Source organism: Papio anubis, chromosome 10 (genome assembly GCF_008728515.1).
Source record: "Papio anubis isolate 15944 chromosome 10, Panubis1.0, whole genome shotgun sequence".
NCBI lineage: Eukaryota > Metazoa > Chordata > Mammalia > Primates > Cercopithecidae > Papio > Papio anubis.
In genome coordinates, this window is record NC_044985.1 from 85951636 (window position 1) to 85965290 (window position 13655).

The window sequence follows — 13655 nt, forward strand, 5'->3', positions numbered from 1 at the left end:
CAGTGTGGCTGTTTTCTGGCTCCTGGGCTGTAGGGGAAATGGTTGAGCTTCCTAGCAGGCAGCTGTGGTAAATAATGAGTTCTAAGGAAAATCCTGATACCAAACTTCTTGGGAGCTACAAGGCAAAGGGCAGGGTGGTGGCGGTGACAGACAGTGTTTGTGTAACCCTCCTCCACCCTCTCACCTGACACACACAGAGTTTTCTCTTTCATGACTGTTTTTTAGCCTCTTTTTCCCTTTCAACCACCGACCACTCAATTCTTTGAGGGAAAATTAACATTCATTATGCAATTTATCTCTCTCCTTTTAATCCAGAGTGTCTGTCTCCAAGGTCCCTACTCAATAATTAATGTTTGTTCTCATTTCCCATTCTCCAGAGCATCTATTCTTGAACCGTAGGGTCAACAATTAACACTAATTATGGCTTTTCCTCTCTCCCGTGTTGGTGCTCAGAATCCCAGGCCGCCTGCTCAGCCTCAGCCATCCACGCGCACGTGACGGTGTGTGTGCCCTGAGACGCAGGAGCACCGAGAGGCAGGCTTTGCCAAGCCCCACCGCAGTTTAGCAAATCAATAAGACCCAAACATTCTTTCTTGGCATCCTCTCTAGTCTATTTGTTATCGGTAATGAGACAATGAAGCAAAAAAATAAATAAATAGAATTATTTGGAGATGAGTTTGGTGGTTAGGTAGACTAAAAGATCTCTAAGTCTTTTCCGTTTGAATTTTCTAGGATTCCTTTTTTTCTTCTCTATTGCTCTCTCCCTGATATCTCACATCTCCCTCTCCCTTCTCTCTCTCTCTGCTTCTCTCTCCCTCTCATACAAACACACCAAATTTCCCTTTAAAAACCTTTCTTCCCACTGGGCACGGTGACTCACGCCTGTTATCCCAGAACTTTGGGAGGCAGAAGCAGGTGGATCAGCTGAGGTCAGGAGTTCGAGACCAGCCTGGCCAACATGGTGAAACCCTGTTTCTACTAAAAATACAAAACAATTAGCCGGGTGTGGTGGCAGGCGCCTGTAGTCCCAGCTACTTGGGAGGCTGAGGCAGGAGAATTGCTTGAACCTGGGAGGTGGAGGTTGCAGCCAGCCGAGATTGTGCCATTGACATCAGCCTACTGACAGAGCGAAACTCCGTCTCAAAAAAAAAAACCTTCATATAGGACCCACTCAATTGACATCCTTGCTATTACCTCTCCCTTAACTTTCACAAGTCTGTCATTCTAATTCTCATCAGTCATTAAGACAGCATTGTTTTAAGTAATTTTCATTTTGACTGACAAGGACAGCTAAGAGAATAATTCTCACCCCAGGTGACTAGCAGATCGCAAAAAAAAAAAAAAAAAAAAAATTCATCAGGGGCTGTGAAAAAGCCTGTCTGTCTTTTGGCTAGAATCAGACGGACTAGAATCCCTCCTGGCTCCCCTGGTCCAACACTCTGTTTGTGCTACAACCGGAGAGGGGGGCTTTTTGTGCTTGTCTGTCATCCCCCATGGCTGCACACACTGAGACACAGCTGCTGTTCAAATCTGGGCATCTTGCAGCATGTGTCAAACGTTAACTGTTTCATGATCTTGTTTTGTCAAAAGTTCTCCTTACAGAATTTTATCATCATGGACCCTACAGAATTTTACCTTTAAACATCTTGGATAAAAACGTTATTTTTCTCAATGCTTTTTTAATCCTAGATCAACCTTCTCTCCAGAATATCATCTGTGGATTTTCAAAACCATCCAATTCAAGGCCGGTGTGGTGGCTTACGCCTATAATCCCAGCACTTTGGGAGGCTGAGGTGGGCAGATCACTTGAGGTCAGCAGTCGAGACCACCTTGGCCAACATGACGAAACCCCACCTCTACTAAAAATCCACAAAATTAGCCAGACGTGGTGGCACATGCCCGTAATCCCAGTTAGTCAGGTGGCTGAGGTAGGAGAATTGCTTGAACCTGGTAGGCAGAGGTTGCAGTGAGCCCAGATCGTGCCACAGCACTACAGCCTGGGCAGCGGAAAGAGACTCCATCTCAAAAAGTAAAAACAAAAACAAAAACAAAAAATCCAATTCATTGCAAAGCTTAAACATCGAGGCAACCACTTCATGTTTTCCCCTGTCTTCGGATAAGGGAATAAATTTTTACAAGACTTTTTCCCTCTCTCAGATAAAATATCTTATTGTTTTTCAGCCTATGAATCTGTCAATTCAAATATCAGCCATAAAGAGGACGGGCCTAGTAGTCAGCATTTCCTAAAAGGTAAGCTTTTCCCCTAAAAAGTTACCTCTACTTCTCTAGGTAATTTGACTCATGATCATATTATTTCATATATAGACCTCCAGAAACCCACAATTTCTCCCCAAATATACCAATAAGTAGCAGAGAGGATTTACTTCTTGGAAAGCCTGAGAAATGTGTTGTTCTCATGAGTTACTCATGGGCAGCCCTGTGGTCTGAGTGTAAATATTAGTGAGGAAGAGACATCGGATGGAACCAAGTGCTTATGCTTAGCTGGCCTGGGGAAGGATAATTTGCAGGGATGTCCTGTGGGTCCTGAAGGTAATCCACTGCACAGTTCCCTAAATAATGAGGTAGACATTGTCCCCTGGAGTTGTGCATCCCTCACCCTGCACACACCACAAGCTAGGAGCCGATCTGGGAAAGACTCAGGCTTGTATTTTCAATAGATGACTGAGGCCAGGTCTGCCTCTCCTCAGATTCCTTTTCTATTTCATTTCCCCCATGGAGAGATCTGCAAACACTGGGAGTATAGGTTGACTTTGTAGCTCATCCTCCACCCACAGATATGGCTGCTGCTGCTTCAGACCAAGGAAAGGATGATGACCTGGAGACTTTCTCTCCTAAAAATAGTCTTTGATTAACAGAGAAATGTGTGTGGTCTTCCTGGCTGCTTTTTTTTTTTTTTCCGAGATGCAGTTTCGCTTTTGTCAGTCTCGGCTCACTGCAACCTCTGCCTCCCAGGTTCAAGCAATTCTCCTGCCTCAGCCTCCCGAGTAGCTGGGATTACAGCCGCCTGCCACCACGCCTGCCCAATTTTTGTATTTTTAGTAGAGACGGGGCTTAACCATGTTGGCCAGGCTGGTCTCGAACTCCTGACCTTGTGATCCGCCCGCCTCAGCCTCCCAAAGTACTGGGATTACAGGCGTGAGCCACCACTCCCAGCCTCCTGGCTGCTTCTTTTGGGGCTGGGCAGCAATGAATCCTGCATGAAGAAGCTGCTGAAGGAACAGGCAGGAGGCAGTGCCACAGATCAAGGGCTGTAGGCAAATCAGGGTGGAAAGATTGTTTGTGCCAGAGATTGCAAAACTAAGAGAAAAGGCACAATCATATCCTTGCCAATCTCAAAATCTGTAAACAGAGAGATACCTGGGAGTCTGGCCCTCTGCACTCCCCCCGCCATCTTCCTTGGGCAGACATCCTGACGAAAGTAGAGTTTCCATGCCGTTTTTGCTCAGTCTCATGCATTGGTTAGAACTGGGCCAGAACAGCTCTTAAATAGGAGCCCTCAGTAAAAAATGATGATGATGTTGGTGGTGGTGGTGGTGACAGCTACTGTTGTTATATATCCCTGATACGCCAAACATCATGCTGAGTGCTTTGCATTCATTATTTCATTTCATCCCCACAGCAATGATAGGAGATAAATCCTGTTATTATCTTCATTTTTCATCTAGGACAATGTGGCTCAGAGAGGTTAAGTGATTTGCCCAAGGTCACACAAAGTAGTGAAGTTAGGATATGAAACCAAGGAACCTGTATATTTATGACTAAGCATGGTTCATAGTGGCATCAGTCTAAAGAGGGGCAATTCCATCCGACAATATATGAGGGTTTAGGAAGTCCTTGACTTAGTAATGACCCATGCAAACAAATGGCTTCTGTCCAACCTCCATTTCCCCCTCCAATTCCCCCTACTCAGCATCAGACACCCTTTTGTGGGTAACACTAAAAAGGATTTGCAACTTTCAGAGATATCATAGGGAGAAGAGGAGAAGCTGGGAAAAAAAGTAACAGTTTGGGAGAATCAAAGTCCTGAAACAAATTTTCAAGCAAGATAAGCCTTATTACAGGCTAGCTCTGCAAACCAAAATATTCTTTCTAATAGCACCTAAAATGTTACCATTTCCCTTCATTCTACCATTAAAATCTCACCGATAAAAGACTTACCTTGGTTTAAGAAGTATCCTCTTAAGATTCTGAAACTTCAGAGAGGTGAATAGTCTGTCACACTTTAGTAAAAGTATATTTAATCAGATAGTTGCTCTCTTGCAGCCTAGCTAGGAACAGCTGCTCTGAGGGACTAAAAATTCTGATAGGGTGGAAACAAAGGTGAGTAATTTGGAAGTACATAGAGCTTTAAGGGTTGAAACATGCCTGGCCCATGGAGTGCCCCAGGGGGCTCGGATGAACAGCAGAACATCGGCTGCATGGAGAAGGGGACACTAGAAGGAGAAAAGTACAGAAGGGGCCATGGCAGCACACCAAAGACTAACTTAGCCTTTTACAGGGGGCCTCGCAGCAAGCTCTAGATCCACGAAAAGGAGAGAATGTTTTGATCCTTCTCGCCTCTATTCCTAGTAACTAAAAGACCTTGGACTAATGCAAATCTCCTTCCTGTTTCCAAGCTTTAGAACATACTGTTCCCTCGGCCTGGACCACAGTTCCTCATCTCCTCCTATCCAACATTTTTTAATTCCGGAAAAATACACATAACTTAAAATTTGTCATCTGAACCATTTTTACTGTACAGTCCAGTGGTGTTAAGTACATTCACATTATTGTGCAACCAGTCTCCAGAACTCTTTTCATCTTGCAAAACTGAAACTTTATACCCATTAAACAACTCCCCCTTCTCCCTCCCCTAGCCCCTGGCAACCACCATTCTACTTTCTGTTATCCCCGACTTTCACCCCTTGTCCTAGTTAACTCCTGCTAATCCTTCACTTCCCGATTTAATTATCAAACTGACCTCCCCATGAAGGGTTTTCTGCTTTCCCCTCGCCCTCCTCCCCTCCCTGCCGATGGGGTGACACCCACCCTCCACATGTGCACAATGAACCATGCTTACCCAGTTACAGTCACAGCTGCTCACTCACCGCATTGGCCACTGACTAGACTTTTCTCTCCTTGAGACTGCAAGCTCTCTTCTCTTCTCTGCTCTTCTCTTCTCTTCTCTTGTCTTCTCTTCTCTTCTCTTCTCTTCTCTTCTTTTCTTTTGACAGGGTCTCCCTCTGTTGCACAGACTGGAGTGCAGTGGCTGGATCTCAGCTCACTGCAGCCTTGACTTCCTGGGCTCACGCGATCCTCCCATCTCAGCCTCCTGAGTAGCTGGGACTATAGGTGCTTGCCATCATGCCTGTCTTGTTTGTTTGTTTGTTTGTTTGTTTGGTAGAGATGGGGTCTCACCATGTTGCCCAGACTGGTCTCCAACTTCTGGGCTCAAGCCATCTTCCCACCTCGGCATCTCAAAGTGTTGGGATTACAGGCATGAGGCACCACACTCAGTCACTAGACTGCAATCTTTTTAAGGGCAGGGGCCCACCAGCAACGCTATTACCTGGTAATATGCTGCTAACACACACCTACTGTCAGTGCAGCATAAGCATTTAATGATTGAAAGGTTTAGCTACAATATGAGTGAAACAGGCCTTTTTTTTTTCAGGTTGACTTGGAAACTTAATCACTATGCAAAACAGTCTCCGCAGGAAAATGCATTCCACATATAGGCATAGGGTGCCTCTTTCACAACTTAGAACCTTATTTGTTCCCTTGATTTGCCCATTGACCTTAACAAAAACATTTTTACATCACTTTGTGCTTAATAGTCCCCATTTGTTGCTAAGGGAATAGATATAATATTACTTTGAAAATATCTGGGCCAGGCGCAGTGGCTCACACCTGTCTGTAATCCCAGCTATTCAGGAGGCTGAGGCAGGAGAATTGCTTCTCCTGCCAGAGGCAGGGTTGTGGAGGCAGAGGTTGCAGTGAACCGAGATCACACCATTGCACTCCAGTCTGGGCAACAAGAGCAAAACTCCATCTCAAAAAACAAATAAATAAATAAATAAAATACCTGATATCCCCCTGGAACTGAGTTCAAAGACCAATTTAAAACACCTATTCATTGGAACACCTATAGAGCTTTCATAAGTTTTTTTTTCTTTTATTTTTTTGAGACAGAGTCTCACTCTATTGCCCAGGCTGGAGTGCATGGCATAATCTTGGCTCACTGCAACCTCCATCTACCAGGTTCAAGTGATTTTCATGCCTCAGCCTCTCTAGTAGGTGGGATTACAGGCGCATGCCGCCATAACCAGCTAATTTTTGTAATTTTAGTAGAGATAGGGTTTCACCATGTTGGCCAGGCTGGTCTCGAACTCCTGACCTCAGGTGATCCACCTGCCTAAGCCTCCTAAAGTGCTGGGATTACAGGCATGAGCCTAGAGTTTTCACAATTTTTTGTTTTCTTTGTGATCATTTCATTTTAATTAATATTTTCAGGTAAAAGTGATAGGATTCTAAAAGGATTGTGTAGATAGTAGACTTCTTTGGGTATTTGTGGACATGAGGGTTGATTTCAGCTATTTGAAATGACCTCAAATATCAGGGAACTGGCATGGTGTGGTGGTTCATGACTGTAATCTCAACACTTTGGGAGGCCAAGGTGGGAGGATTACTTGAGGCTAGGATTCAAGACCACCCTGGCCAACATAGCAAGACCCTGTCTCTAAAAAAATTAAAATTAAAAATAGGGACACACACAATTTGTCATTTTACAGAGGCATGGAGTCAAATCATTGATATGGCAAGGCTGGGAGACAGAAGACTATTACTAAGCTAGTGAGTGAGCCTAGCTAGCCTCGCAGCACTCACACATCTTACACTGTGGTCTATAATTCATTGTAACATCTGCAATAGCTCTTGTGCAGTTACTTTTCAACAGAAGAACATTGATTTCTTTATATATACATATATACACACACATGCATTTTTAATGGCCCTAAAAAAAAGCTGACTGCTGGGACTCGTGATGGAAGTAAAAGAAAGTGAAATGGTCTAACAATGTGATGGTTCTCTGCCCAAAAAATAGTTTAATAAATCACACTAAGCCTTTATTTATAGTCTCATTAACAGTCTGAAGAACTCTCTCTCTTTTTTCAATTCTTCTTTAGTTTTATTACCAATAGATACACACTAGGGGTATTCACAAATCTAAGGATTCTTAAAATTCTCAGGATGTGTCCTTCCCAAGTAGCCAGGATCTGCTGTTCACTTAATGCATGATATGCACGAGGGATCAGGACCTTGCCCAAGTAGTGAAGTAATACTTAGCACAATGCATTTTAAAGCAGGTATAGATCTTAGGATTTTGTGTGTGAGTTATATTTCTCAACCTATATTACAGTTTAGAAGATTAAATTTTCTTCTGTCAGAGTGATCAAAAAATAATAACTTTCATTAACTAGTAATTTATAAATAGTATTTTCTGTTTAATCACCCTTCAGACATTTGTGTTGTCTTCTCATCACAACTATAAAGAAGCATAAGGCCAGTCGCGGTGGCTCACACCTGTAATCCCAGAACTTTGGGAGGCTGAGGCAAGTGGATCACTTGAGGTCAGGAGTTCAAGACCAGGTTGGCCAACATGGTGAAATCCCGTCTCTACTAAAAATACAAAAATTAGCCAGGCATGGTGGCAGGTGCCTGTAGTCCCAGCTACTCTGGGGGCTCAGGGAGGAGAATCACTTGAACCCAGGAGGCAGAGGTTGCATTGAGTCGAGATCGCACCACTGCACTCCAGCCTGGATAACAGAGCAAGACTCCATCTCAAAAAAATAAAATATAAAAAAACAAAGAAAGAAGTTTTTTTGTGGCTTTTCTTAAGGATGTTTCCCACCTAGTTTCTCTCTTGCTCCTTTCATACATCTCTCTGTGGCCTAAGGATTTTGCTACTGTCTTGGTTTCCCCATAATCCCTCCTTTGAAAGTTAATGTAAACACCAGAATCAGACTGTGTTCAACAGAAAGAATCTGTGAGTATGTTTTTTTGTTTGTTTATTTTGAGACGGAGTCTGGCTGTCGTTGTCCAGGCTGAAGTGCAATGGCACAATCTCGGCTCACTACAACCTCTATCTCCCGGGTTCAAGCTATTCTCCTGCCTCAACCTCCCAAGTAGTTGGGATTACAGGCGCATACCACCACACCTGGCTAATTTTTTGTATTTTTAATAGAGATGAGGTTTCACCATGTTGGCCAGGCTGGTCTCAAACTCCTGAGCCCAAGTGATGTTCCTGCCTCGGCCTCCCAAAGTGCTGGGATTACAGGCGTGAGCCACTGAGCCCAGTCGGCATGTTTTACAAAGCAGAAAGATATTGCTCATTCATTCATTCAACAAACACTAATTGTCCATCTACTAGTGACAAATACTATGGTAGGCACAAAAATACAGTTGAGAGACCATGTCCATGCCTTAAAGTAGTCCACAGCAGTGGAATGTGTTGAGAGCTATGAATGAGTTCAGACTGACTCAGCCTGGAGGTTGAGAAGGCTTTTGGAAGAAGAGGACACTTAAGCAGAGTTTCTAAGGATGTATGTGGGAACTAGCCGAGTGGTAAAGAAAGGATGCTGTAGGAGAAAGGACAATATAAATGTGAGAGAGCATGGCAGCATGGAGAAACTGAGGCAACTTGTAATGACTGTACCCCAGGGTACACGCAGGGGAAGGAGTGATGAAAAATACACCTTGAGAAGGAGGCAGAAGCCAGATCATGAAGGGCCATAGAAAGCAGCTAAGAGGCCGGGCGTGGTGGCTCACACCTGTAATCCCGGCACTTTGGGAGGCCGAGGCACGCAGATCACCTGAGGTCAGGAGTTTGAGACCAGCCTGACCAACATGGAGAAACCCCATCTCTACTAAAAATACAGAATTAGCCAGGCATGGTGGTGCATGCCTGTAATCTCAGCTACTTGGGAGGCTGAGGCAGGAGAATCGCTTGAACCCAGGAGGCGGAGCTTGCAGTGAGCCGAGATCATGCCATTGCACTCCAGCCTGGGCAACAAGAGCGAGACTCCATCTCAAAAAAATTTTTTTAATTGAAAGCAGCTGAGGAATTCATGCCAATGGCGGTAGGGCTCTACTTACATAGGAATTGGCATCACCAGATTTTTATTTTATAGAAATGACTCCCAGCTATGTAGAGAATGGATTGGAGGAGATAAGACTAGAGACTGGGACCCCAGATATCTTTATTTGTTTGAGAGCAAGTGGCCACAAATAATATTTTCTGGCCAGGAGCAGTGGCTCACACCTATAATCCCAGCACTTTGGGAGACCAAGGCGGGCAGATCACCTGAGGTCAGGAATTTAAGACCAGCCTGGCCAACATGGCAAAACCCCATCTCTACTGAAAATACAAAAATTAACCAGGCGTGGTGGCGCATGCCTATAATCCCAGCTACTCGGGAGGCTGAAGCAGGGAGAATTGCTTGAACCTGAGGTTACAGTGAGCCAAGGTTGTGCCACTGCACTCCAGCCTGGGTAACAGAGCGAGACTTCTCTAAAAAAAAAAAACAAATATATATATATGTGTGTGTGTGTGTGTATATATATATATATTTTCTGGAGAACAGAGACCACCACGTGAATGACATTTGCTGGCTGTTTTGTATGCAATTCCACCTTCAGCCTTTTTTTTGAATTCCTTTCCTCCACACAGTCTTCCACCATAGATATCCTTACGAATCCTGTGATGTCTCTTGATTGGAGGGTTTCTCATGTGGTTGACATTTTGTTGTTATGCATCTCGAATTTAAATTCAGTCCTCTAGCTAGGCTTTCATTCTGGGCTTGGTAAACTGCCATGTGCCTTTAGACCTTTCCATAAAAAATAATTTATGAATTTTTGAGAGAGATTGGTGTTCCCAAAGCTAAAGCCAGACCCTTGAGACTTATCTAGCCTTAATCTAAAAAGATATAAGTAAAAGGACTGTTATCCCAAATTGGAAGAAAAATATTGCCCTTGCATTTACTGGGTACTTCCGTATTTAAATTCAGACTGACTCATATTTTCTAGCTCTGTCTACTTGACTCCCTAGTTAGAGCTCTCAGGGGGATGTCTTTCGCCTGGAGACTTATTCAGGCTTCCAGCAACTATTCCCTACACCCATCTCACCCTCCTCCTCATTCAGGAAGATTTAAAGTGAAAATGTGTAGCATAAACAAGGTCTTAAATCTCGTCCCAAGAATTTGATAATGACAATACCAAAAGGCCATCTTGGGTCTTGGTCCCCTGCATTAAACAAGCAGACTCAAAATTTATTATAACACTACAAACACTCTATAGGTCATAGGTGTCTTGAGTCACATCATATAAAATAAAGTATTTTTAGATATTCTTAAGGAAAGGTCAGCAGGACCAAAATTATCCTTCCTTTTATGGTTAAGTTTATACTAGGGAGAATTTTTTTTAATAATCTGGAATTTGCGTTTGCATTTTCCATTTATGATCAAAAAAACACAGTCCCCATGAAGGGACTGAGGCTGACTTTCAGGCCTTCTCCCATTTATTCCTGCTGGGGCCAGCAAGTCCCTGTGCAAAGCTATGAGAAGGCAAAGGTGCTTTCTGAGACCTGTTTGGCAATGGATATATCCCTTCCATGGTAATGAAACATTGCAAGTTATGGGGTATGTTCCATGACAGCATGTTAGCCATCAAAGGGTGCTCTTGCCTCAGAAATGATATACATAGACAAACGCCTTAAACAGATTTAAAGAAGCTCCTGCCAGCACCTCCAACAGCTACTGCCCTTGTAACCACTGCATATTTGGAAAGTTTGGACCCTACAGGTGTGATATTCTTTCCCAAACCCTGACATATATCTAGGAAGGAGCCAGGTGGCCCACCTGGCCTAATAAGGTGACTCTTTGGAGTTGATCTCTATTTTGACACCAGATGGGGCCCACAACAGGGTCCCATACCAAGGCAAATATGCATCCTGAAACAATGGGAATAAATATGACTATATTTCTTTCTTTCTTTTTTTTTCTTTTTTTTTTTCTTTTTTTTTTTTTGAGACAGAGTTTCACTCTTGTTGCCCAGGCTGGAGTGCAATGGGGCGATCTTAGCTCACTGCAACCTCCGCCTCCTGGGTTCAAGTGATTCTCCTGCCTCAGCCTCCCAGGTAGCTGGGATTACAGGTGCCCGCCACCACACCTGGCTAATGTTTGTATTTTTAGTAGAGACAGGGTTTCACCATGTTGGCCAGGCTAGTCTCAAACTCCTGACATCAAGTGATCTGCCCGCCTTGGCCTCCCAAAGTGCTGGGATTACAGGCGTGAGCCACCATGCCCAGCCAACTATGTTTCATTTTTATTGAAAACAACAAACAATGACTTGGGAATTAAACATAGCCAATGCAGATTTAAATAGAAGGAAATGTTAAGGAGCCATATTCCATGCTAGAATCAGATGCCCTTTCCTGTTTTTCAAGTTTTGAGTGTTTGGTGAAGGATTCCATGATTTGAAGAAGGCAGAACAGGCTTGGGATGAGACCCCCATCTAATAAGGGTCATCTCTAAAACTGCCTGATTATCTGGTGCGAATGCTATCTCCTCACTAAAAGCCTGTGGTTAGATTAATGCTAGCATTTGAAAATCTGCTAAGGCCTGATGGTGGGCAGCCAAGGAAGGAATGTGTTTTCTGTTTATCTCTTTAGTGGCAGAAATGTTCATCACAGAAAGACTGTGAACTCCCAGTTTCAGGCGTGCCTGGAAGTTGTGCAGCCTATAGTCTGTATAGCCTGTATAGACTGTAAAAACTGGAATGAGCACACCAGTTTCTGAACGATAAAAAAGAACCAGGCCTTCGTTTGCAGCCAATTACCTGGGTTGGTCGATGGGTTAATCAGTTTCTTTGACTTGATAACAGGGGTAGATCTTGTCACATTGTTCTGAAAGGAGGTTTTACCACCCCCGCTGTTCTATCTCCCAGGAATGCAGTTTGAGTTGTGTCTCCTCCTTGACAGCTTGGACCTCAGTAAATTACCAAGGTCTTGACCCAAAAGATGGAGAAGTCCTAAGTGATTTTTCAGTCTCCTATCTAAAAATGTGTTTACATTTCTTGAACTCTGGCTGACTGATTCATTCTCCTGGTGTTGCAAGAACTTTCCTTACGCATTAGAATTTATAAGTTTCATTTCTAAGAGGCCCATGAATCCTTCCAAGCCACAGTGTAGTGAACCTCATCACAACACAATTCTGCTGGGCTGGATTTGTCCCGAGGGTGGATCATGGCCAAGCAGCTGTGATGTGGCAAGCGCGTTGAGGCTAACGGGAGGCAGTGTGATGTGGAGGGGAAAGTGCAAGACGCTAAGTCAGGACATTTGGGTTCCGGGTTCTGGTCTTGTGTTATTTCAAGGTGTGCCCTTGAGCCAACTGAATGAAAATGCTTTCAGGGCCTCAGTTTCCCCCAGGCTGATTTAAATTTTAAAAAAAAATTTTTTTTGAGACAGAGTCTCACTCTGTCACCTAGGCTGGAGTGCAGTGGTAAATCTCGGCTCACTGCAACCTCCATCTCCCGAGTTCAAGTGATTCTTGTATCTCAGCCTCCTGAGTAGCTGGGATTACAGGCACGCATCACCACACCCTGCTAAGAAATGTTTTAAATCTGTGCAAAAGTCATTTTCAAAAACAGAAGCAGCTAGCTGAGAAACAACAGAAAAGGGAAGGTCAGCCCACAAAGAATGAGTAGAGGCTTAAGGTCAAAAAGACAAAGATACAGAGTGACATATGGCCATTGGCTCCTAAAAGAGCTACTTATGAGTACCAAGTATGGAAAGAACTTTTTGTTGGACATTGGTCCCACAGAAGAGACTAAAACCTATGTCAGTAGAGCCATGTGCTTAGCTAAATCTGTTCCTCAAATAAACATTCCTTTAGAATATTAAAATTACTTTTTTTTTTTTTTTTCAGACAGAGTCTCGCTCTGTCACCCAGGCTGGAGTGCAGTTGCGTGATCTTGGCTCACTGCAACCTCTGCCTCTCAGGTTCAAGCGATTCTCCTGTCTCAGCCTCTGGAGTAGCTGCAACTACAGGTGCCCACCACCACGCCCAGCTAATTTTTGTATTTTTAGTAGAGATGGGGTTTCGCCTTGTTGGCCAGGCTGGTCTCAAACTCCTGGCCTCAAGCAATCCACCCACCTTGGCCTCCCAAATTGCTGGGATTACAAGCATGAGCCACTGCACCCGACCAAATTTACTTTCTTAGAGGAAAAAAAGAAAAGCAAAATAAAACCTATCCTTTTGCACCATGGAGTTTTGGGGTCGGGCAGTCTTGGAGGGAAATCCTTACTCAAAACCTCACTAGTGGTACAACTTTGAGTGGGTTACTATACTTTTTGCACCTCCGCTGCCACACCTATAGAGAACATTGATAACGACAGCATGGAGGGGAGTCATGGGCATCACATGACAGCCCCTGCTGGTGTCCAAGTGGTGCCTGCTTCCCAGCTGGCTCCACGGTTTCTGTGGTTTCCGTTAGTCCCCTCCCTCCAGCCCCGCTTTGGCGTTTGCCTTTGTTTGATTCTTGTTTCCACCTTTCCTCTTGCCCCTCCACATTATAAGGAAAAAAGGAAGCCTCTGATCTCT

General features: G+C 44.0%; 1 protein-coding gene and 1 long non-coding RNA gene across 5 annotated transcripts in view; one reads left to right on the forward strand and one right to left on the reverse strand.

Annotated features, from left to right (window-relative positions):
* Positions 1-4598, reverse strand: part of LOC103876448 — a 60229-nt gene extending 55631 nt beyond the window's left edge. For both annotated transcript variants that reach the window (XR_004176622.1, XR_002516235.2), the window contains exon 1: positions 4180-4598. This is a non-coding gene — a long non-coding RNA (uncharacterized LOC103876448). The remainder of the gene's footprint in view (positions 1-4179) is intronic.
* Positions 1-13655, forward strand: part of KIAA2012 (KIAA2012 ortholog) — a 140207-nt gene that overhangs the window by 57604 nt on the left and 68948 nt on the right. For all 3 annotated transcript variants that reach the window (XM_031651451.1, XM_021923887.2, XM_017946794.3), the window contains exon 12: positions 2182-2250. In XM_031651451.1, the coding sequence (XP_031507311.1) occupies positions 2182-2250 (69 nt within the window). The remainder of the gene's footprint in view (positions 1-2181; positions 2251-13655) is intronic.